The sequence below is a fragment of the Sus scrofa genome, chromosome 6, assembly GCF_054392235.1.
Source record: "Sus scrofa isolate SSC_HxYL_T2T_F1_AM1 chromosome 6, Sscrofa_HxYL_maternal_Yorkshire_Landrace_v2.0, whole genome shotgun sequence".
In the NCBI taxonomy this organism is placed as follows: Eukaryota; Metazoa; Chordata; class Mammalia; order Artiodactyla; family Suidae; genus Sus; species Sus scrofa.
The window spans coordinates 112,958,588-112,984,004 of NC_139388.1; the positions used below are offsets into that span (position 1 = coordinate 112,958,588).

General features: G+C 45.2%; 1 protein-coding gene across 7 annotated transcripts in view; it reads right to left on the reverse strand.

The window, feature by feature from the left end:
- The window catches only part of ANKRD29 (ankyrin repeat domain 29), a 57,619-nt gene that overhangs the window by 16,039 nt on the left and 16,163 nt on the right, over positions 1-25,417 (reverse strand). For 3 of the 7 annotated variants that reach the window (XR_014807751.1, XR_014807750.1, XM_021096183.2), the window contains exons 3-8: positions 24,704-24,802; positions 20,388-20,486; positions 15,741-15,839; positions 12,170-12,268; positions 3,167-3,265; positions 1,274-1,369 (exon numbers count right to left, since the gene is read on the reverse strand). Coding sequence is in view for 2 of the 7 variants with exons in the window: in XM_021096183.2 (XP_020951842.2) it covers positions 1,274-1,369; positions 3,167-3,265; positions 12,170-12,268; positions 15,741-15,839; positions 20,388-20,486; positions 24,704-24,802 (591 nt within the window). In the remaining 5 variants the exon portion in view is untranslated. Of the gene's footprint in view, positions 1-1,273; positions 1,370-3,166; positions 3,266-4,650; positions 6,956-7,142; positions 9,308-11,472; positions 12,269-15,740; positions 15,840-20,387; positions 20,487-24,703; positions 24,803-25,417 lie in introns of those variants that run through there. The other 4 variants (XM_021096184.2, XR_014807754.1, XR_014807752.1 and 1 more) reach the window with 4 other exon arrangements.

Below are 25,417 nucleotides of genomic sequence, written 5' to 3' on the forward strand. Positions count from 1 at the left end.
GCCAGATCTTTAACCCACTGAGTGAGGCCAGGGATTGAATCTGCAACCTCATGGTTCCTAGTTGGATTCGTTTCTGCTGCACCACAATGGGAACTCCAAGAGCAAGGAGACCTTAGACATGTCAGTAAACCTCAAAAGTACCTAAACTGCTGTCCCAAGTTTAGAACAGGCTGGGTGTCCTCTATTTAACAAAACAAGAGAGTGTACACCAGGAGTCAGCAAACTACAGGCCTCAGGCCAAATTAAGCCGACCCCCCATCACCTATTTTTCTACATCTTGACACGCTCAGAATTTAAGAAGTTAAAAGACTATTTTGTAATGTGAAAATATGACATTTCAGAAACACAATGTCCACAAGTTTTTGTTTGTTTTTGTCTTTTTAGGGCTGCACCCTCGGCAGATGGAAGTTCCTGGGCTAGGGGTCAAATCAGGGCTGCAGCTGCCGGCCTACGCCACAGCTCACGGCAACACTGGATCCCTAACCCAGGAGCAAGGCCAGGGATTGAACCCGCATCCTCATGGATACTACTCAGATTCATTAGTGCTGAGACATGTTTTACTGGATGCAGCCACACTTTTTGTTGTCCTATTTTCTATGGCTGTTTTCTTTCTAAAACAGCTGAGTGGAGCAGTTCCAACATAGACTGTACGGCTCACAAAGCCTAAAATATTTGGTATCTGGTCCTTTATTGAAAAAGATTGTCAATCTCTGGTAGATATTCTTGTTTATAAATATTTTTATCCAAAATGATTACAACTTAAAGAGTTTCAGGGCTCCGTTTTCTGGAGGACCCAGCCCTCCAGAATGACACATTTGCTGAGGTGTCCAGATGTTTGAGGCTTATTTTATTCCATCTAAGTTAACAGTGTGGATCTTTGCTCCAGATCACAAAGAGAAGCAATGGGAGTACCTGTTCCTCATGTAGCATGGCACATAAATCATGTCTTTCATGACTTGTGGAGGATTTCACAAATCTTCCAATGATAGATCAATACGGTTGACTTTCCAATTTAGTAATTTCATTACTACATTCTAATTTTTTTTTCCCCTAGAAAACTAGGTACCTATAGACTTTGGCTCACACCTTTTATTACCTTCTGATTTCTATCAGTGCCAGGCAACCTCCAACATTAAGAAGTTGTAGGTATGTTCTCTCAATTCAGCTAATCATGCAAATGATACCCAGATTCTACTCTAGTCCTCAAGCACCAGTGTCTTAGTTTCTAACCTGTCTCTTTTGGAGATGGGTAAAATTTCTCCATAGGTCTTACCTTCAAAATACCGAGGGTAGGTGAGAATTTCAGCAGCTCCTCTATAACATTATTATACCCTTTGTTGGCTGCCTTCAATAACGCTGTTGTACCATCCTTTACAGAGGGAGGAAAAGAAAAGTTGCTTATCAACACAGGTGTGTATTGGCTAAGGATGAAGTATTCATTGAGAACCAGGAATATGCTTGTCAGAAAGAAGCAAAATGTGTAAACTAATTCACAGACCTGCAACGTCTCTCAATCTAAGAGCATTTTAGACCATATTAACCAGTTAATGCTGCATGAAAGAATCCCAGACAAAATATGGGACTTCTTACATCACCTTAGAATCCTGCCACTTGGGAATTCATGGTCCTCTAGTCCCTTAGGATACTGGGTAAGGAACAGGAGGAATTCCAACAGGATATTTTTTGGACCTTGAAGGACTAAAGAGGCACTCTCTGCAGTTCACAACTTAGAAATAAATTGTCGAACGTTTTTTTTTTTTTTTCCTCTTTTTAGGGCAGCACCCATGGCACTTGGAAGTTCCTGGCTAGGAGTCGAATTGTAGCTGTAGCTGCTGGCCTACACCACAGCAACGCAGGATCCAAGCTGCACCTGGGACCTACACCACAGCTCACAGCAATGCTGGATCCTTAATCCACTGAACGAGGCCAGGGATCGAACCCCCGTCCTTATGGATACTAGTTGGGTTCGTTACCGTTGAGCCACAACAGGAACTCCTGAACTGTTTTTTTTTTTTGGCTGTGCCCCCAGCATGTGGAAGTTCCTTGGGCCAGGGTCTGAACTCATGCCCAGCAGTGACTGGACCCGCTGCAGTGACAATGCAGGATCCTTAACCCGCTGCACCACAAAGGAACCCCTGGACTGTTTTTTAATGATTTAAATAATTGTTGAGCTGTATCTACTGTTTTAAAATTTTTAATGTCCTTTTCTTTTGCCTTCCCTTGTATACACCCTTGGTCTTGTCTTCCCTAGGTGCCTGTTTGACTGTGGTGGTGCTGGGGTGAGGGTAGGGAGGGGACAGATTGAAAAGAAGACAAAGACAAGTTCAAATTAATATTCAACTCCTGTCATCCTTTTCTGGCCTGAGAAGAGATCTTCCAGTTTCCCCTTCTGCTTTAATACATCCACTGCTGAATTTGGAGGATTTTGCTGGCAGGATCCTCCTGCAGCAAAGGAAACACCCAGTCTGCTCTAAAGGTTTAGCTGGAATCAGGATGAAGAGGAGAACAAAGGATTTTTCTTTTCTGACCTCAGAGGTTGTGGGAAGAAACCGAAAGAGTGAGAAAGAGGGCAGAGAAGCAGTCTGGTTAGTGGTATGTGTGTCTTCCGGTTTCCTCTTTCTGGGCTCAGACTTGGAAGGGGAGGGGGGGAGTCACATAGGCAAGGGTAATATTAAGGGTGAAAAGGCCAGATACTGTTAAAGAAAATGGCAGAGTGAGGTGACTCCAACTGAGGCTAAGCAAAGGTCAGTGGGGGATGTGGACACCCCAAACCACAGATCCCGTGTGCCAGCTGCACTGCTGCCCAGAGGCTAGCAGGAGGCGCAGCGCCAGGCGGACCAGCAGCCGCTGCGGACACACCGATAAGGTCAGCCTAGGCTGGGTCTCCTATCTCCCCAGTCCTCCCAGGTCATCTCAGGTGGAGGAGGATCTCCTAGGAATTCAACATTTCCCCTTAGACTGAACAGCACTTGCTAGGTTTCAACTGATTCAGACCTTCCCCCTGTTTTCCCGCTAAAAGGTGGGTGGAGGTTGGGAGCAAACCCTGGTGAGCTAAAGAGATAATAAAGCAGCATGTTCTCAGCAGAGTTCAACCTGGAGGTCAAGGCTTCCGTGGAAGGCACCACCACCCGAGCCCGCGCGGCGCGCAGCTGTCCCCCACACTCACGTTCCGGGCGGCGTCGCGGTCGGCTCCACGCAGTAGCATCACGCGCACCACCTCGCTGTGGCCCATCTGCGACGCAATCCACAGTGGCGCCGTCCCATCCTGCGGGCAGAGGACACAGCGAGCATGGATCGGCAGGTTAACGCTCCGTGAGAGCTCCGGATGACACGCGACGAGGGCAACTTGAACCCACCTACATAGACCGGCATTTGTCAGTGCCGGGACTACTTGGGTAATTACCAATATTCAGATCTTGGCTTAGAAAAACCATTGCCCCACAGGGTCTTTTGCCCCCTCGAGAGGGGTGCAGTCCCCACAGAACCAAACACCCAGGCAGAACCTCCACAAACCTAGGGAGGAGAAGCCAGCCTGCCCTAACTACCCCACCACCACCCCCATACACACACTCCTCCTGTCTGGGTTCTCCTTGCCCTGCTTCCTGGATGCCCTTAATTCCTGCAGAAGAGGAGGCAGTGTCTTCCAGTAAGGGTCAGAGGGTCAGAAAACCAAAGACATTTCTCCCACTCTTCTCCCTGGTCCAGAACCCCCCACAGCCACGTGGTCTTCAGGGAGGACAGTTTTATGCAGAATGTGATGCTGTGTCTTCTGGGAAGTGCTGAGCACTGGCCAGTGTTAGCAGAGCCCCAGTTTTCATACTTTCTGTGTATTATTCACCCAACCACCCTTTTTTCTGGACCCTAGGCCATGCAGGTGAGGTGTGTTGCTCCAGAGAGGAAAAGGTGAAACATCTAAGGGACAGAGAAGGATTTGACAGAAATAAAAATAGAAAATCTTTCTCCTGTAGAAAGCGAGACAGGCTGGGACCTGGGACCCTTTACTGCAGTGACTGCACCTGGGCAAACGTCTGGAGCAACAGAATACAAAGAGACGAAGGGACTAAAAATAATTGCAGACGTGCAGTTGGAACAGTTAAGACACAGAAAGGCCAAGCCCAAATGCCACTTTTGAGGTGCTGGGAGCAAAATCGGGGTACTGTTCATGACCCCTGCACACAGCACCACTAAGGGGGTAGGCAGACTGCTTAAGCCACTCCTCAGGCGGGACCCACCAATCTGCCCCCACCCGCACCCAATTTAAGAAGCCACTCTGCCCACCCCTCAGGGACTGAGCAAGGGCATCTCTTTTTTGTTTTCACTCCCTCCTGCCCCAGCACGAGGTCCAATAAAGCCTTGTCTGAAGTTCTTGTCTAGCCTCTTATCAGTTTTTATTGATTAGAGAGTTCAAGAACCCAGGTGGGGAGTTCCCATCATGGCGCAGTGGTTAACGAATCCGACTAGGAACCATGAGGTTTCGGGTCTGATCCCTGGCCTTGCTCAGTGGGTTAAGGATCCAGTGTGGTTGTGAGCTGTGGTGTAGGTCACAGACACAGCTCGGATCCTGTGTTGCTGTGACTCTGGCGTAGGCCGGCAGCTACAGCTCTGATTAGACCCCCTAGCCTGGGAACCTCCATATGCTGCTGGTGCGTCCCTAAAAAAGACAGAAAAAAACCAAAAAAACCAAAAAAAGAACCCAGGTGGATAATGGAGGGAGGCACTAAAGAGGGAGTGCAGGAGGTGGGGATCATGAGTGTCTTTGTTTTCCTGCCTCGTTGGGTGGAATCTGGGTTGAGTAAGCTAGACTGCCAGAACCAGATCAATTATGGTGAATTCCAGAGGGGAAAGACTTTCTCTTTCGTTCTTGGGATGAAACCCAGGAATGCTGCAAGCCCCTTATTGACAGAAGAGAAATAGCCATGGGAGTCATATGGGCCAATGTGGGACATGCCCCCAATACCCCCGGGTCCACTTCCACCCAGGAGCCCCCCCCTGCCTGTGGGAGATCAGAAGTGCTGGGTAAACACGGGCCTGGGATAAGCCTGGGATGAGGAGATAAAGCCACAGGAACACTGACGATGGCAGGGCTGGCATAGGGTGGACAAGCTGTGCTTTCAGGGTACCTGTGTAGGATGCTCAGGGACCCGAGAGGCTGACAAGCCAGCGCAGGGAGCAGACACGAGCAACCCATCTCCACCCCAAGGCCAAGGTAATAGTCTGGCCTCCGAGAACTTAGGTCACTTGGAGAGAAGGGCAGGAGGATGGAGAATCCAGACCTAATTGAGGTAATTAAGGTTATCAGGCCCAAGGAGACTGCCTTAGATAGGACTGAAATACTCATCAGTGGAATGTGGGCTGAAGAGCAAGGTGATTCAGTTACAGAATCTGGTTTCACTTGATCTTGGAGGATATGATTTCAGCTCCAGTGTGTCCCCTGCAGCAGGCACAGGGTCATTGCCCACTGCTGTCCTGGCAAAGGGACAGAGGATGAAGACCTTTGAGCAAGGTGGCGGATGATGGCAGATCAGGAGTCTAGAAGGACTCCTAGAGGGGCTGAGGGGAGGATTTGGCACTGCTGTGTCTTGGGAGAGGTATGGGGGGCGAGGAGCTGGAACAAAGGATGGACGAAGGCTGAATACCTTGACCTACTTTATGCTCTTACAAGGGCCTCTTAGACATAGGCCTGAATCCGAATGTCCTTTATCATCAGCAATATAAATAATACCTCCACCTGTACTTTGAATTTACAAAGCACTTCTTCATTCATTGTTTAATTTGATTCTCCCAATTCAGGACATAACCAATCATTCATTCATTCAAACACCCAACAGTTATTAAGCATCTTCTAAGTCTTGGGGAGAGTGCTAAAAACAAGACACGGTTTCTGTTCTCAAAGGAATGCTGTCTAGTGGAGAAGAGATGTGGACATTTTAGTACAATTGTGGTATCACAATACAGACAAAAATGCCCATGATGAACCAGGAGAGGGACCTTCTTACCACCTGGAGGCTACAGGGTCAGCTTCACGGATGGGTGGGATCTGAGCTGGGTCTCAAGGGAGGAGCAGGATTTTGCCAGGAGAGAGAGGAGGGAAGGGCCTTCCATGGAGAAGGAAGAACATTTCCGGTCACAGTGGTGTGTACAGGGGTGGCTGGCTCAAGCAAGGTGGGAAACCCAGCTGGCTGCAGCCCACGGGGTGCGTGTGGGACCCCAGAAGCCAGGAGAGGCTAGTCTGGGCTCCACAGCCCTTTTCAGAGCTCAGGTACCAATGCGTTTTCTTTCCTCTCCCGCTCACTCTGGGTTCATTTGTTCTTTGTCGATATCACCACCAGAGGGCAGGCAAGGAAAGGCAGCCCCAGACTGTTCCCCGCGATTTCCAGGGGTTTGGCTGTTTTTAGTGAAATTCTACTAATTGACACTGATGTGTGGAAAAGTGCTGAGAGGTGCTATATTGGGAGCTATGTTATTATTTTAACACTAATGCTAACACTCAAATATTATCACCTTCACTGCAATAGTCATAGCAGATGGAAAAAGAACTCACCACGTCCTGGTTATAAGAACTTAGGTAAATCCCTCTGCGCCTCAGTGGCCGCTTCTGCAAAAATACCAGCCTCACAGAGAAACACGTGAAGGAGAAAACAGATAGAAATGCGCTGAACACGAGGACTGGCTGACAGATGCTTAGAACATGATAATTGAATCTGAATATTATTTATCATGAAAGACAGGAAGTAACAAACTGTACTTTTGTTTACAACGCATTTCATATGGTTTACTTAATTTGATTCTCCCAGTTACCCTGTAAGATAACTGACTGAGCAGGCAGCAGGAATGATTAGAACAATGAGATTTGGGGGAAACCTGTGTATTTCATTACTGGTGCTTACTTCTCCAAAGCAGATTTTTTTTTTTTTTTGCTTTAGGGCTACACCAGAGGCATACGGAAGTTCCCAGACTAGGGGTCAAATTGGAGCTACAGCTGCTGGCCTACACCGCAGCCACAGCAATGCCAGATCTGACCTGAATCTGCGACCTACACCATAGCTCATGGCAACACAGGATCCTTAACCCACTGAGCAAGGCATCCTCACAGATACTAGTTGGTTTAGTAAGCCACTGAGCCAAGACGGAGAACTCCAAAGTTCTTTTTTTTTTTTTTTTTTGCATTTCTTGGGCCACTCCCCGAGGCATATGGAGGTTCCCAGACTAGGGGTCTAATTGGAGCTATAGCCACCGGCCTACGCCACAGCCACAGCAACTCAGGATCTGAGCCAAGTCTGTGACCCACACGACAGCTCACGGCAACGCTGGATCCTTAACCCACAGAGAGGCCAGGGATTGAACCCGCAATCTCATGGTTCCTAGTCGGATTTGTTAACCACTGAGCCACAACGGGAACTCCCAAAGTTCATTTTTGAACCCAGCAAGTTGAATGTGAATTAGAGCATTATCATCAGATCAAATTATTTATCAGTTGATTATCTAAAAGAGAGATTTTCCTCTTCTGTACACCTCAATTCCTCTTTTCTCATACTTTTTCCTTCTATTATAATAGAATCTTCACTGTGAGGACGATTTCATAATAAAAATGATGGAAATAAAGTCAATTTAACTCCTTTATTGTAGAGAGAAGTGGAGTAGGCAAAAAACTGAAAATGTTTTAAAATACTTCCTGACAAAATTATATACTTTTAAAGTAAATAAAATCAAAGAAATCATCACGAAATAGAAGTTACAGCCTCAACAGCACTTTTTTTTTTTTAAAGCAACAGAACATTTAATTTGAGTAAGATGGGATTCAGAGGGATTTTGATGGCTGTCATTTACTATTTATGTCTATACCAAGCAGAAATGGGTTTAGACTTATTTTGCATACCAAGTGATTGATTCACTGGCTGACTGTAGGAAAGAAATGATAATGAGGGCTCGTTAAAGACTAAATATGCTAATGAGGTAGAGTTCCCCAAGCCTGGAGGGTTTCCACAGTGGCTGAAGGCCAAACAGCAGGATTGACAAAGGCTTCTAGTACCGATGGCTGGTTAAACAGGGGACTTTTCCTTCCAGCTGTTATTCCCTCATTTCATCTGGATGATATTTTCCAGTACCCTCTAATATATTTTTATAGTGTGGTCACAGCAAGAGATGAAGTACATGATGTAACTTGTATTAGAGACTACATTTTCTTTTCTTGCTTGTTTTTGAGGGCCACGCCCGCGGCATATGGGGGTTCCCAGGCTGGGGGTCAAATCGGAGCTGCAGCTGCCAGCCTACACCACAGTCACAGCAACGGGGGATCTGAGCCGTGTCTTCGACCTACGCCACAGCTCACGGCAACGCCAAGATCCTTAACCCATTGCGTGAGGCCAGGGATCGAATCTGCAACCTCATGGTTACTAGCTGGCTGCGTGAGGCCAGGGATCGAATCTGCAACCTCATGGTTACTAGCTGGATTCTTTTCCACTGTGCCACAACAGCAACTTCAGAGAGACTAAATTTTCTTTGGCCTCACTTGGGCTCCTAAGGATGATTTAGAAAATAAGAATGAAAACCATAAAACCACTCTCTTCCATGACAATGAGTATATTAAGTGGCACCAGGCCTGCTTCTACTGCCTTCCAGAATCTCACTTAGGCTACTTCACCTGCAGGCTCAAGCCAGACAACTGCTGGGGACCAATTCTATTCTAAGTTGGGGATTCAAGAGGTATGAAACCAAATTAGGAACAGAGGGGGTTCAATATGGAGACAACTTTGCTACCAGCCCTGGAGCCCTGACCTGGAGCCCATTTCTCATTACTGTGTCCATCTGCTCTGTGTCCTTGGCCCAGCAAATAAGTCTGTAAAGGATGTTACCAGATGCCTGAATTGCCCACTCAGGCCCACTCTCCCCACCATCAGACCAAGGATGGGCAGGCCAGCCAGTCCACTGTGGCCTGGGGGACAAGGACAAGCTGTAGCCATGACATAACTACTCTAAGAGTTTGGGAGTCTGACCTGTACACTGGGGACCACATATAAGATAAGTAGGCAGAGGATGCTGATCAAAATAAAAAGGAGTTAAAAACAGAAAGAAAGACAAGAAGGAACTTTGAGATGACAGAGACCACTTGGACTATTAGAGAAACAGAGCAGCCTTGAATTTGGATGGGTTTCCTATTCCAGGAAGGCCTGAATGGAACAGAAATCATAATGGTGACAGTGATATCTCACATTTACGAGGTGCCTAGGTACTGGCCACTGCATGAAGAGTTTTGCAGGGATTCTTTTTTCTTCTTAGGGCCGCACCTGTGCATACGGAAGTTCCCAGGCTAGGGGTCGAATAGGAGCTACACATGCCAGCCCACACCACAGCCACAGCAGTGCAGGATCTGAGCCACATCTACGACTTACATCGCAGCTCACAGCAATGCTGGATCCGTAACCCACTGAGTGAGGTCAGGGACTGAAGCCACATCCTTGTAGACACTGTATTGGGTTCTTAACCCGATGAGCTAGGGGAACTTCCTAGAAACTTTTAATTAGGCTTTCTTAAAAAAACCCCAAAAAAACCTATTCATAATGTGTGACAAAGTCAGTGGGATTGGTATCACTTTTGCTGTATTTCTGACATGTCTTGTTTTCTTGGAATGGAATTAAATATGCAGTTTACTCTTTTAGAGAAGACATAACGTGAACCACTCTGACCTGACTAGATAACCTATACGCTTATGGAAGGCAATAAAAAGATTATGGTTTGAAGGTACAAAGGGGTTAGTGTAGTCTATGAAAGGAAAGAAGTCTCATCACATCACCCTTCCCCCCGCAAAGCAATTCTTATAAAATACCCCTTCCTAAATAACAATCATTTCAGAGCTGGGCTCTCACAGTTCTAAGCAGTTGCATTAGATGCAGTCTTTGGAAAGGCATGTCACTTGCTCCTTGACCCAAGGGCGGGGTCCTCCTGTTCCCAGACCAGGTCATCCATTTGACCAGGTTATTCTCACTCTGGAGGAATGAGAAACAGCTGGGGTGTGTGGCGGCTACCACTGCACTGCTGGTTTACTCTTTAACTTCTTGAATTTACCGTGGAAGTTCCCAAGCCAGGGATCCAACCCTCCTCACAGCAGTGACCAGAGGTGCTACAATGACAACACTGGCTCTTTAATTCACTACAAGAGAACCCCTTGATTTAGGTTTAATGGACGTGATCCAGGCAACATTTGAAATATTATCTGTTATGTCAAGCTGGGGTTTTTTTTGTTTTTTTGTTTTTTTGTTTTTTTTTTACAAACAATACTTTCGACATACAAATAAAGCAATTTATTTTACAAACAGATTTTTCAAAGTGCCAGATGTACAGAGAAAGAGATTTGATCATCTTGGTAATTGCTCATTTCTAAATTCAGTGGTACCCTCACTAATAGCCTCCCAATCAAACTACACAATCTAAAAATAGCTAACTCTTTTCATTAACTTTGATAAAATGAAGCCTCTGATTCAGAATCAATCAGTAATTTCAAAATAAGAAGGACCAACAAGAAAAATCTCCAAATATCACCACTGGCAGGTATGGAAGTGCTACTTTTTCTAAAAGCTTCCTTTCCCAGGAGTATTCCTGGGGCCCTCCAAACCTAAGAATATCTTTAAAATTCTAAAAATGTGATCTTACTTTCATGCCAGTGTCTGGCACATGGCAAGCGCTCATGAAATGCAGATTGAACACTGAATAAAACAATCATCAACAATTTGGGACCTTGAAGGTATTATCGGATCATTCTGTCCAGTCTTCTAATTTTCAGATGAAAGAAGAGAGATCCAGAGAGGTGGAGTTACTTATTCAAAACCACACAGCTAGTTACTGGAACCAGAACCAACACAGCTAAGGGCTACCAAGGCACTGCTGGTTTACTCTTTAACTTCTTGGATTTAATGTGCAAGTTCCCGAGCCGTGGTAGCCACCAGAGATGGATCTAGAATTCAGGATTCCTGACCTCAAATCCACTCTACCCAAAGGTTCTTTCTTTTTTCAGGTTCCTTATGCACTTGGATGTCTACAGGCTGAAGAAGCCTGTGGCCAAGAGCTCAGACTGCCTTAAAGTTCCTGTGGCTACTCACTCACAGGAGCACACAGGCCTTCTCTGATCACACCATGTTACAGTGGCAATCTGCCTGTCTGTCATCTACTGGTAAGTTATCAGCTTGACTTTTCCCTAGAAAACTACATTTAAAATAATGTTACCTTAATCTGAAATGTTTTGTTAAAAACTAATGAGTGCTGGGAGTTCCCGTTGTGGCTCAGTGGAAACGCATCTGACTAGCAACCATGAGCACGGAGGTTTGATCCCTGGCCTCGCTCAGCGGGTTAAGGATCCGGCGTTGCCATGAGCTGTGCTGAGGGTTGCAGATGCAGCTTGGATCCCAGGTTGCTGTAGCTGTGGTGTAGGCCAGTGGCTACAGCTCCGATTCGACCCCTAGCCTGGGAATCTCCATATGCTACGGGTGTGGCCCTAAAACGACAAGAACAAGGACAAAAACAAAACTAATTAGTGGAGAAATAGTTCCTGTAAAAGTGAAGCTAATTCTAATGCTTTACATTTGGATGGTTCTTTGCCATTTATAAATGTGGCCTGCATCACCTTGTAGTTCTGTTCCTTTAAGTATCAGTTAATTGATTTGCCAGATAAAACCTTGCTTATGGTAAATGAAGTCTCAATAGTGTTTAATTGTGAGAGATGAAGGGGCAGAACCCCCCTTTGATTCCAACCACACGGGCTCCTCTCCAGCACAGCATAAGAAGTGCTGGATAGAGATAAGGCAGCCTATCAGCAGAGGGATTGGGTGGGGCAAGGTGACCTGATTCATCTCTGTTTACCTATGTCTCAGGTGAACTTACTCTCCTGACCTCAGTGCAGCCATCTTTTATTTGAATAGGAGGTGACAGAGTATGTACTTGACCTCAGACACCAAACACTGAGTTAAAAAAGTACTGAATGGTGATGTCAGCCTGATTTCATAGGCTCTCGGGTGGACCCAGAGCAAAGAACAGGAGAAACCCTAATCCAAGACGAACTCTCATCCAGAGGCAAAAGGGTTTTAAGACACCCACAGCTGATGGGTTATCTCAGGCAGGGGCTGCTGCAGGATGGTGGGTCCTCCCCACCCATCTCTGCACGCACACGCGCAAGCATTACCTGCCTGGGCTGGTTGACTTTCGCTCCTGAAGACAACAATAGTCGAATCACATCCAAGTAACCCCCCTGGGCAGCTAAGAAGAGGGCAGTGGCTCCATCCTGACAGAGAACAAGTTGAAAAGGTTAACTAGTCATCTTTCACATTTACTTTAAAAGAAAGTTGATTTAAAAATAATACACTTGGGAGTTCCCGTTGTGGGGCAGTGGAAAGGAATCCGACTAGTATCCATGAGGTTTCGGGTTCGATCCCTGGCCTTGCTTAGTGGATTAAGGATCTGGCGTTGCCGTGACCTGTGGTGTAGGTCACAGACGCAGCTCGGATCCCACATTGCTGTGACTGTGGTGTAGGCTGGCAGCTGTGGCTCCTATTCAACCCCTAGCCTGGGAACTTTCATGTGCCGTAGGTGTGGCCCTAAAAAGCAAAAATAAATAAATAAAAAAAATAAAAATAATACATCCAAGGACAGGAAAAATGAACACAACATTGTAAATCAACTATACGTCAATAAAATTTTTTTAAATGAAAAAAAAAAACCCCAGATTTAAAACAATTTTCCATTTCCACCCCCTCCCCCCACTTTTTTCACATGCTTGGTTAGTGTTTTATTCTTTGAAGAATTATTCTGAAACATCACACTACGTCATGCTGAAAGGTAATGTTTAAAATAGAGATTTGTATAAGGATGAGCTACAACCTATGTAATGTCTGTTCACTCAACAAAATCTTTGTCACAGAGCTTATGACACAGCTAGTTGGACAGTTTAGGTTTTCCAAATAGCCAGTCATCATTTTCCTTGTGTCTGCATAGATTTCTCATTAGCTGCCTTCTGCTTTTGTTGCCATGATCTCAGAGTTCACCCTGTTTTTCTTCGATTAAAAAATGTATATATTCAATACAATTTCATTGCAATCCTTTAGTCATTAAGAGCTGTGTTGGTTAACAAAAACAAAATAAAGTCTGTTAATAAAAACCAAGTCTCCCAAATCCATTTTGTGTGCTTTGATGAACAGGGAATGAAAAGTGTCCTTTTTTACCTTTTTACTTTTTAAAATGATAGTTGACTTACAATGTTATGCCAATTTCTGCTATACAACAAAGTGACTCAGTTATATACATACATGCATTGAAAAGCGTCCTTTTAATGACATCTTCCCTACTCCTTTCTCTTGTGCGCTTGCTTTTCCACATTCTCCTAACATGCAGTTTCTCTAAGCTTTAAAACACAAGATACTTGCAGAATGCTTGGCCTGGTAAGAATGTCCATGAACTCTCTCCATGCCAGCCCAGCAGACTCCAACCATACCTATACACACAACTCAGCAATCCTGCATGCAAGCCCAAAGCAAGAGCTTGTTTCCAATTTTCTTTAGTTTTCTCACTTCTTTTTTTTTTTTTTTTTTTCCGGTCACACTCGAGGTATGTGTAGGTTCCTAGGCCAGGGACAGAACTGGTGCCACAGCTGCAGCCTGTGCCACAGGTGCGGCAACACTGGATCTGTAACCCGCTGTGCCACAAGGGAACTTCCTCTAGGTTTCTTTTTAACTTCCTTTTGGTTTCTACATCTTCTGGGCATTTCTTTTTTTCTTGAAGATGTGTCATTAATTTCAGCAAGTACATTAGTCAGCTGGGACCTGCCCACCCCACCCTCCCCAAGGTGAGGACAGCACTCCCAGGACACAGTGAGCCTCATTACTTTAGGACCAGAGTGCAGAACCCAAGCACATCTAATGGGAAACACCTAGTTAACGCAGCTAATTAGCACCCCTCCCGTCGGTGTAGTTAACCACATGCTCAGGGCACCTTCCCTGCAAGTCCAACCAGGCAGAGGGTGCTGGATTTCCAGTGGGTGTCAGCTGAGTTGCCAGACACCCGTGAAGGCAGTCATTAAAATATTTACTCAGCCTGTACAGATTTTTAAGCAGATTTTTTTTTTTTTTTAGGGCCACTCCCGTGGCATATGGAAGTTCCCAGGCTAGAGGTCAAATTGGAGCCACAGTGGCCAGCCTGCACCACCAGCTACAGCATTGTGCGCTCTGAGCTGTGTCTGTGACCTACACCACAGCTCATAGCAATGCTGGATCCTTAACCTACTGAACAGAGCCAGGGTTCGAACCTGCATCCTCATGGATGCTAGTTGGATTCATTACTGCTGAGCCACAACTGGAACTCCTAAGCAGATGTTTGATACGGGGATATGATTTTCAGTTGTGTTGCTACAGGAAGTCTTCCAGACCCTTAGCAGCTGCTAGCTCTTGGGAATTTTCCAAAACAGATGTCTACGCTTGTTTTGTGTGTGTGTGTGTGTGTGTGTGTGTGTGTGTGTGTGTGTGTGTTTTTACTGTGGATTACAAATGTCTGTTCCTAGAAGTTTTCAGGTACCACTGACACCTTCCCCTTCCCCTGCCCCACATTTCAGTTGTTGTTAAAGGAAACACTTATAGTTGGACTGTTCAGATAAGGGTAAGAAGTGTTAACATAAAATGGAAATTCTGGTCACCTTACAACAGGGGAGTTTATCATGGGAATGGGCTCTCCCCAAACTCTATGTTTTCATACTCAGTGAGCCTAGTGGAAGGATATTATCTAACAGTACAAATTCTATACCCACAGTCAATCTGGATTGCTGACTATTGGTGGTAGTCACCATTCATTTTCCTTTTCCAAAGACTGGGGCTCCTCCTATTCAACCTGCACAGACATATACTCATACACACTCTCAGATACCTTGCACCACCCTGCTGAAGAAATACAGAGCTGGAGACCTGTGTTTCTTGGACATGGGCACATGTTAGAAGCACCTGCTGCCCATGCTGTGCCTTAGCTTGTCTGGGGTGGGCCCAGGAAGCAGAACTGTCTTAAGCTCCCTATGTAGTTCGAATGGGCAGCCAGAGTTGAGACTCACTCCTTCAGACTATTGTCAACTAGTCCAGGCATCAACCTAGGAATGCTCAGGTTCAAAGACTGTTATAGATTTTGAAGTGCAAAGGGTAAGGCTAGATCTAGATCCTATGTACCTCACAGAGGTCTGTTATTTGTCAGACGTATTTGTGTAAACTTTGGAAAGGGTGCGACCACGGAAAAATAAATAAAATAAAAGAGTGCTTGGGTAATGTGCTGATTTTCAATTAGCTGCAAACAGACTCACCCTGGCAGTGGCTGCCTTTCAAGGTCAATGGTGTGCATGTATTTCACAGGTTTTTATCCACCCGTCTTCACTTCTCTTTGAAAAAACTTAATTTGTCCTTTTTTGCTCTCTTCCTTCCAAATAACTCTACAACAGGATGATTTCTCTTGGATTTTCAGCAAGTCCATACACTGGGCTTATCACATTACAATAAGTATGTATCACGTGATTTTTGAAGCTAACTGCATAAATATCCAGATGTGCAAGAGATTTAAAAGGGCAGAGCAAAGATGGGTAAATAAGATCATGTGGTTTCCACATAGAAAAAGCTCATCTGGTAAACTACGTCTTTCTCCCCTTGCTGTCTCAGATGCCACTTCTGGCTTTGGATCGCAGTGCTGTGTGCAGCGAGTGTCCCTCTAAAGCCCCCGTGAAACACACTCACATAAAGTTGGTCATGGATGTTGGCTCCGTGCTTCAGCAAGGTCTCCACCACCTGCATGTGCCCATACTGACTGGCGGCCAACAGGGCAGTGCCCCCATCCTGTGGTTATGCAAGGGATAAACGCATTAGAACAGTGCAGGCACAAATCTTACCAAGCAGGTGCTCCTCATGTAGTGAGAACTTTGGAAAGGAATTTCCCAAACATAATAACAAACTCACGTTTCCCCTTGTATCTCTTTTACTTTTTCTTTACAATCATGACAGAGTTCACATTTTTTTTTTCTTTTTTCTTTTTAGGGCTCCACCTGCACCATATGGAGGTTCCCAGGCTAGGGGTTGAATCAGAGCTGCAGCTGGCAGCCTACACCACAGCCACAGCAACACTGGGTCTCAGCCACATCTGCAACCTACACCAGAGCCCAGGGCAATGCCAGATCCTTAACCCGCTGAGCGACATCAGGGATTGAACCCATGTCCTCATGGATGCTAGTCAGATTTGTTTCCGCTGAGCCATGACGGGAACTACCAGAGTTCATCTTAAGAGGTACATTATGTTGTATACTCGGGTGACTTGTTTGAGATAGAGTATAGCTATCTGACTAAGTTATTATGATTAATTCAGAAATTTTCCAAGTCAAGTGCAGAATCACCTATTTGCCTCTCAATAGAAGAAACAAAGAACAGAAAGCCTGGGGAGTTCCCATTGTGGCTCAGCAGCAATAAACCTGACTGGTAACCATGAAGATGTGGGTTTGATCTCTGGCCCTGCACAGCGGGTTAAGGATCTGGCGTTGCCATGAGCTGTGGTATAGGTCACAGATCTGGTGTTACTGTGGCTGGCAGCTGCAGCTCTGACTTGACCACTAGCTGGGGAACTTCCGTATGCTGCAGGTGCGGCCATTAAAAAAAAGGAACAGAAAGTCTGTACCAATCAATTGTGTCTTGGAATCATCAGAACTGTCTCCTGTGATTTCTGGCCAGAGACCCGAATAGCGAATGTTGGCTTCTCCCTGTGGTTTCACCCAGTTGTCGGGCTCTGCGATAAAGGTGTTTTTAAGGAGTAACACTCCAGGGTCCCTGCCTTCACAGGATAGGATCTGTATGCGTTAAAGACGGTAACTCCAGCATATTCTGCATGCTTCTCACCCTCCTACTTTGCATTTTCCTTTGAACATGTGCCAGTCTGTCCAGATCTCTTTAAAAACATGGGCCTAGAACTCAACCGAGCACTAGAAAGCAGATGCGGTCTGCTGTGCAATGGGACTTTCCTTAGTTCCATCTACTCTACTTTGATCTCTGCAGCCTAAATTAGAATTAGCTTTTATGCAACCACACCACGCTACTGACTCACTGAGTTTGTGGTCAATTGAAACCCTTAATGGTTTTCCTCAGGTGCCAGGCTGAGGTATTCTCCTTTTCTATCTAGGACTGCTGTGTTGTCTGTTTGGCTCTGTGAATTGGTATGTGGACATTTGAGCTAATTATAAATAATACAAGAACATGGAATCTGGTTCTAAAATATGAATCATAAATATAAGATAGTGTGGTTTCTAAATTTGGGTCTAGAGTGTTTATTCAAAATGCCTTGGAGTTCCCATTATGGCGCAGTGGTTAACGAATCCGACTAGGAACCATGAGGTTATAGGTTCGATCCCTGGCTTGCTCAGTGGGTTAAGGATCCAGTATTGCCGTGAGCTGTGGTGTTGGTCACATAGGAGGCTCAGGTCTGGCGTTGCTGTGGCTCTGGTGTAGGCCGGCAGCTACAGCTCCAATTCGACCCCTAGCCTGGGAATCTCCAAATGCCGCGGGAGCAGCCCTAAAAAGACAAAGACAAAGACAAAAAAAAAAAAAGTCTACTCTCAGAACTCCACCTTCAGATTCAGTAGATCTATTTAGAGCAATGCCCACAAATAGGCTTTTGACCAGTCAGGTGATGTGACTGTGAGATGCAGGTGGCAGGTGGGCCTCAGGTGGAGAAACCCTTCTATAAGGCTCCTGCATTCATGGCCAGGAAGATCCAGGGGATACACATGGCTGAGTAAGCCTTTGGCGAGGGACGGGCTGTATGGAGGGAAGAGCTGCATTTTGAAGCATGGGAGATGGAGCAGAAAGATTGGAGGGCTGAGGCCAGTGGGTGTAGGAGTGAGGGGGGGGGTGGGCATCAAGAAATTGTTAAATAGCAGAATGAGTACCAACATTTCCAAGTTTTGTTGTGTCAATTTTCCCAGCTCTTTGCCTAATGGATTTAGAGAATAGAGAAAACATGATGATTGTTATAGAGGAGCTGACACCTTTTATTTGAAAAAACACATTTTTGGAAGCTCCTGCTGTGGCACAGTGGATTAAGAATCTGACTGCGGCAGCTGGGGTCACTGTGCGGGTTTGACCTTTGGCCTGGCGCAATGGGTTAAAAAGGATCCAGCTTCTGGTATAGGTCACAGCTGCAGCTCTGATTCAATTCCTGGCCCAGGAACTTCCATATGCCATGGATGCAGCCATAAAAAAGCAAAACAAAACAAAAAAGACACATTTGGGGGAACATAGGTTTAATTACAATGACAACCGTTGTTGACACAAAAGTCAATTTTGATGACAGGATCACACTAAAATTCAAAGCCTCTGGACACTCTCTTCTTCCCATGGAAAACGCTCAGACACCTGCAGCTGACCTAATGGAAACATGTGGAACGGCTCACCCTGGGCCACGTTCCATGGATTTCTGGGACAGCACAAACAGGCTCATGTGCAAAGGCCAGCATTAACTTGCTAACCAAGAAAGATGAAGCAGCCACATGATCACATATAATCATTTTTTTTCCCTTCTCTCTTTTTTTTTTGGCCACCCTGTGGTATAAGGAGATGCCGGGCCAGGGATCAGAGCTGAGCCTCAAACTGCACTGCAGCTACAGCAGTGCAGGATCCTTAACCTACTGTGCCAGGCTGGGGCTCGAACCCGGATCCGGACACTCCCAAGATACTGCTGGTCCCAGTGCACCACAGCAAGAGCCCCCACAGGATCATTTTAACTTGGTTCAGAGTTGAATTTTTTTTTTTTTTTTTTTTTTTTTTTTTTTTGCTATTTTAGGGCTGCACCCGAGACATATGGAGGTTCCTAGGCCAGGGGTCGAATCAGAGCCGCAGATGCTGGCCTACGCCACAGCCACAGCAACATCAGATCTGAGCCAAGTCTGCAACATACACCACAGCTCATGGTAACGCCAGATCCTTAACCCACTGAGCAAGGCCAGGGATCCAACCCGAATCCTCATGGATCCTAATCATGTTTGTTAACTGCTGAACCATGAAGGGAACCCCCAGAATTGAATTTTAGGTGTGTATAACTTTATATTTTAATTGTAGTTGTATCACTTTTGTAATTAAAAAATATAAAATATATACACCCATATCTGGATTACTCTTTATTATATTCAGCATGTTTGGGGACAGGATCAGTCTGACAGTAGGTTTTAGGAAAGACAGAAATGCTGACTGAAATTCGTATCTATTCAGCATTTGAAAGAAAAAAAACCATTGGAAACTCCCTTGATATCAAAATATCACATACAATGGATTAAGAAAACCTAAAAGTTTCCAACTAGGGCAGATTTTCAGGAATTTTTTTATGACTAGGCCAGAAATAAGTTTTCAATTATAAGAACGCAATGGCAGTTCAAATTCTTCTACTACAAAAAATTACCATGAAAAGTCACATTGTGAACGAAAAATTGATCTTTCTGCAGGCTCAGTTTTCTTATCCATAGGTCAAATGTGAGGAATCAATGACTTCTTTAAAGGAAGACCAACGGTTCCTTGTTCAACTATATAAAATGTAATCACACACACACACATAATTTTTTTTTTTTTTTTTTGGTGTTTTGTCTTTTAGGGAGGGCCGCACTCATGGCATATGGAGTTCCCAGGCTAGGGGTCCAGTTGGAGCCGTAGCTGCTGGCCCACACCACAGCCATAGCAACGCAGGATATAAGCTGCATCTGAGACCTACACCACAGCTCACAGCAACACTGGATCCTTAACCTACTAAGTGAGGCCAGGGATCGAACCTCATGGATACTAGTCGGGTTCATTAGCCACTGAGCCATGACGGGAACTCCATGTAATCACATGTTTTAGTGAGGATGTCTCAGAAAGTAAATCGCCGGCCAAACCCTCCTTAGAAATCTCTCAGATTCACTAGGATTAGCTTAATACTCCCAACAATTCCTACCATAGCGCTGGGCTTAACTTTGAAGCACAAAAAAGCTTAGGAAAACAGGGGAAGTTACAAAGCTTTGGATCTGCTACTGCATCCATCCTGATAACAAGTTAGTGTTAAAAGTTATCAACATTTTAACAAGTGCTAAACTTGTTAAAGTTAGTGTCCCAGAGTAGAAAGCTATTAGTACAAGAAAGAATCTAAGTAGTCCTGCCCCCAAATTCTCCAATTATGATTCCAGAGTAACAACATCATGTTTTGAATTGAAATCCTGAGATTCCTAAACTATCATCAGTAAACCAAACCTACCTTCTTAGGCCTGAAAATTTTATAAAAAGCAAAGCAGAAATTTGCACTACAGATAAAGAGAAATGAATACGTGCATGACTGTTGAAACTTTTCAAACAGGTATAAAATCAAGAAAGTTTTCTTACTTTGGTCCTAAATTCAGTGGATGCTCCAAATTCAAAGAGAAATCTCACGACGTCATTATGTCCTTGTTGGGCAGCAAAGAACAGGGCCGTTGTACCTGACTGGGAGAGAGAGAGGCTGGCTTTAAAAGACATTTGGGGAGTTTCCATAGTGGCTCAGTGGTTAACGAATCCGACTAGGAACCATGAGATTTCGGGTTTGATCCCTGGCCTCGCTCAGTGGGTTAAGGATCTGGCGTGGCCGTGAGCTATGGTGCGGGTTGCAGACGCGGCTCGGATCCCACATTGCTGTGGCTGTGGCACAGGCCGGTGGCTACAGCTCCGATTCGACCCCTAGCCTGGGAACCTCCATATGCAGCGGGAGCGGCCCCAGAAACGGCAAAAAAAAAAAAAAAAAAAAAGAGAGAGAGACATAAAAGACATTTGGTTACATTACGTTTGATTTATGCATTTGCAAACAAAACAGAACAATATCCTTGCACACAAACTTCTAGCCTAGGAAGGAGCTACATTTGAACTGACTGTACTCCTTGCTCAAGTTAAGGGACAAGATGAAAGGAAAACGTTATTCTTGCTGTAATGGGATGAATGGTGGACTCTCTCAAAGCTAGGTTCTTGTCCAACTTCCTGGAACTTGTAAATATTATCTTACACGGTAAAAGGTGGGATTAAGGAAAGGACTTTAAGAGGCAGTTCTTATCCTGATGGGCCCTAGATCCAATGACAGTTGTCTCTGTAAGAGTGAGGCTGAGGGATATTTGACACAGAGAAGAGGAAGAGGCAATGAGACCACAGAAGCAGATTAGGGTGGAGGAATGTAGACAGTGACCAAAGCGGGAAGAGGGGAAGAATGAAATCTCCCCGGATCCTCCAAAGGGGGTACAGCCCTGCTCACACCTGAAACTGTCTAGCCTCCAGAACGGAGAGTGTATACATTTCTGTTTTTATTTTTATTTTCATGCCTGCACCCGCATATGGAAGTTCCTAGGTCAGGGATTGAATCCGAGCCACAGCTATGACCTATGCCACAGCTGCGGCAACGCCAGATCCTTTAACCCACTATGCCAGACTGGGGATGGAACCTGAACCTCAGCAGCAACCTGAGCCACTGCAGTCAGATCCTGAACCCACTGCACCAGGCGGGAACTCCACATTTCTCTTGTTTTAAGCCACCTAGTTTGTGGTAGTTTGTTACAGCCATCATAGGACACTAACACGCTAGGTAAAATGTTTGGGAAGCAATGGGATTCATTCCTATAGGGAAGAACTCTGGTAAAGTTCTGGTTACAAATTTGAGTGCCTGGAGTAGGAAGCTACCAGCAGAAAGCAAGGATCTAAGTAATTCATGCATGTGAACTCAAAGGAATTCTCAAAAGAGGACCTATGAACGAATAACAGTCTGATTCCAAATTTTAAACTTACTGAAGACTTATTGAAGATATTCAGAGATGAGTTTTAGTATCCTTTCTTCCCAGGCTCTTTTGGGTACCAAATTATTGTGTAATATGAGCAAAATCACCATACCATTCTGGGCAGTGTATATATTTCATATAAAGATGCTCTTCATGCCAATGCTTAGAGTGTGAGATGAAGCCAACACTATACTTTCCTAAGCACGGGGAAGAGAAATCTCTCTTTCCACAGCTTACCTGGGAGGGTTAAGGTGGAAGGTTCTTGCTCAGGTATGGATACATTAATTACAAATATCCTACCTACAGCCATTTGAGCCGATTTCGGAACATACATACTATGAATCATTATGCACATTAACGCAGCAATTTGCTGACAACAGGAACCAGACTCCAGTTTGGAGTCTGAATAAAGGTCTTAAGTTCATGTGCTTTACTCCTGAAACCCTGAGCTTCATGACAACTCCATGTGTGACTCCCATGCCTGGGAGTTTTTCAGTCAATACTGCTGGTTCTTGAGAGCGATGGTCTTTCAGGACCATCACTTCCAGTTTGTCTTTCTTGCAAACTATGTTTGCCAAGCTACGAAAACAATGGCAGGTACATTTTCAAGAGCAATACTCCGATCCTGCAAAGTGGACCACAAATGAACCAAGGAAGAAGGCTGCTCGAGGAAGAAGTCTCTCAAAGAAGAGTCAGTTCCACAGCACTGCCAGGCACTCTCTTTCAGCTTCCAAAACATTCGAGGTGAGGTCAGGGCCTCCCTCAGGCTGTTTTTCCAGGTCAGCCTGGCTCAGGGAATTTCAGGGATCACTGGGAATTTAACATGCCATTGTTATTTGTGCCACACAAGTGACCTCTAGGCCTGTCACACTTTGGCAAGTCCTCAAGGGCCATTGTGTTCAATGCACAATAATTTTCATCTCCAAGAACATCAGGTGAGCCGTTGGAACCAAACAGATAAACATAAAAGCCATAAAATGCATACACTGGCTGGAAATCAAGCAAATGTTTTGCTTCTTCTCCCAGCTTTTCTCCATTGTTCTTGAGAGAGTTTTGTGTATCTTGAACTAGCCCTTTGGGATACAGTTTTTGAGTGAGCAGCCTTGGGTCGTATTGTTTTCATTAATCTATCTTTTTTTTTTTTTAAGTTAAAATAAATAAAGCCTGTCAAGCAGAGAGGAAAAAGTAAAAGATTAGGGAAATTTTAAAGCAGAGGTCTAAATGGGCCAAACACTTTCCTTCTAGAAGAAAATTAGATGAAGTGAAAATGACCTCAAACAGTGATCCAGCATTGTGAAATTGCTCAGCAGACCGTCTAGGAGAAGGCTGGGTGGATTAGCTGTACTCTATACTGCTCCTCTCAAAGCCCCGGCTTGCAGATCTGGGGATATAGAGAACCAGTCTCCAGATTCTTTGTTAAGGATCATTCATTCCCCCAAGGGCCACGGCCAAGGGGACACCCAGTGGAAGATAGGAGGGACTTCTAGATGCCTGTGAAACAAGGAGCCCTTATACTTGGTGCTGAATTTTCTGCACTTAGGGATCAGGGGTCTGGTCTGGAAGGAAGGTGTATTGCTTGATGAAAGTTTGGTGGATGAACTGTCCTTTCTGAAACAACTGCAGGGCAGGCCCTCAGAGAAAAGGGGATCACGGAAAACCAAGCGTTCCTGTCTGGTCTTCAGGATTCGGTGTTGCCGCGAGCTGTGGTGCAGGTTGCAGACGAAGCTCGGATCTGGCGTGGCTGTGGCTATGTCGCAGGCTGGCAGCTGCAGCTCTGATTCGACCCCTAGCCTGGGAACTTCCATATGCCACAGGTGCAGCCCCCAAAGCAAAACCAAACCAACCAACAAAAAAATCCCCCTCAAAGCAAAACCACCTGGCCAGTCAGAGAAACCCTTTGAAAACACCGTTTGGTGAGGATGGTAGGGTAGGCCAGCCAGGGAACCTCACTAACAACAGGTGGATGATGCAATCCTTCTAAAAATATAACGTCTACGAAACTCCTATAAACTCTATGGCATCTCATCCCAAGGGAAGAAGGAAGAACTGATTTAGGCTCTGGGTGAAACGTATGAGTGTTTAAGGGATGTAGCTGGAGGTCTGGTTACATCAGATGCAACAGAAGAGAAGATTTGTTCACCTAAAGTAAAACCAACGGTCCCTCCCTGAGCCTAATTTAAACACCATTCGGTCTGCAATCTGGGCTTTAATGTCACACAGGAAAAAAGAAATGATTACAGTCAACCCTCTGTACCTGCAAGTTCTGCATTCATGGATTCAACCGACCACAAATAGAAATAATAAGAAAGGAAAAATTCCAGAAAGTTTCAACTTGCCATGCACCAGCCAGAATTTACATAGTGTTTATGCTGTATTAGGTATTATAAGTAACCTAGAGTTTTTTTTTGTTTTTTTTTTTTTTTTTTTTTTTAGGGCCGCACCTGAGGCATAGGGTTCCTGGGCTAGGGGACGAATGATAGCTGCAGCTGCCGGCCTACACCACAGCCAGAGCAACACCAAATCCAAGCTGTGTCTGTGACCTACACTGCAGTTTGTGGCAATGCTGGATCCTTTAACCCACCAAGAGAGACCAGGGATTGAATCTGTATCCTCATGGATACTAGTCGGATGCTTCACCCACTGAGCCACAAGAACTCCCAGAGATGTTTAAAGTATATGGAAAGATACGTGCAGATGACATGCCAATACTATGCCAGTTTATATAAGGGACTTGAGAAGCTGTAGATTTTGGTATCTGCAGAGGCTGGGGGTGGGGGCTGCTGGATTCAATCCCCCGAGGATGCAGAGGGACAACTGTATGCTAGTCCTGCTTAACATTCGCTACTGTGAAAGCTTCAAATTTCTGTCACCTGTGTGATTCTTGTTCCAGTGCAAAAGCTGGCCTACCTCTCTCTGGAGGTTGATGTCAGCTCCTTGCAGAACGAGCTCCTTCACACAGTCTATGTGGCCGGCGTAGGAGGCAACCATGAGGAGCGTGGTGCCGTGCTGGATGGAGGAGAAACAGAAGAACCGTTAGGCCACCGGGACATCAGAGGTGTGGCGTTGAGGAGGGACTGCGGGACATCAGTCCCACCAGGGGGTGTCCAAGCCAAGGCCAAGGTTTCCCACAGTAAATAAAAGAGTCTCATGAATTACCTCATCATGCAGACCAGACAGGAAAAAGCAAAGTGACAAACTGCTGAGGCTGGAATTTGCAATGTAAAAATTCACTTACTGCCATCACCTTCAGAAATGCAGGCCAAGTGAACCACAGTGACTGCATTTTGAGGCAGCAGCAATGTAATGGTCTCAATTTATGATGCTTAAATGATTCCTGAGCCAAGACACGTTATTAATGCAAAAAAGAAAAGAAAAGAAACAGGTTAAGCGGTACTAGTTGGTTTTCTGAATTTACAATTCTTTTTTTTTTTTTTTTTACTTTTTAGGGCCGCACCCATGGCATACGGAGGTTCCCAGGCTAGGGGTCCAATTGGAGCTACAGCTGCCAGCCTACACCACAGCCACAGCAACACCAGATCCAAGCCATGACTGTGACCTACACTACAGCTCATGGCAACGCTGGAACCTTAACCCAGTGAGCGAGGCCAGGGATAGAACCTG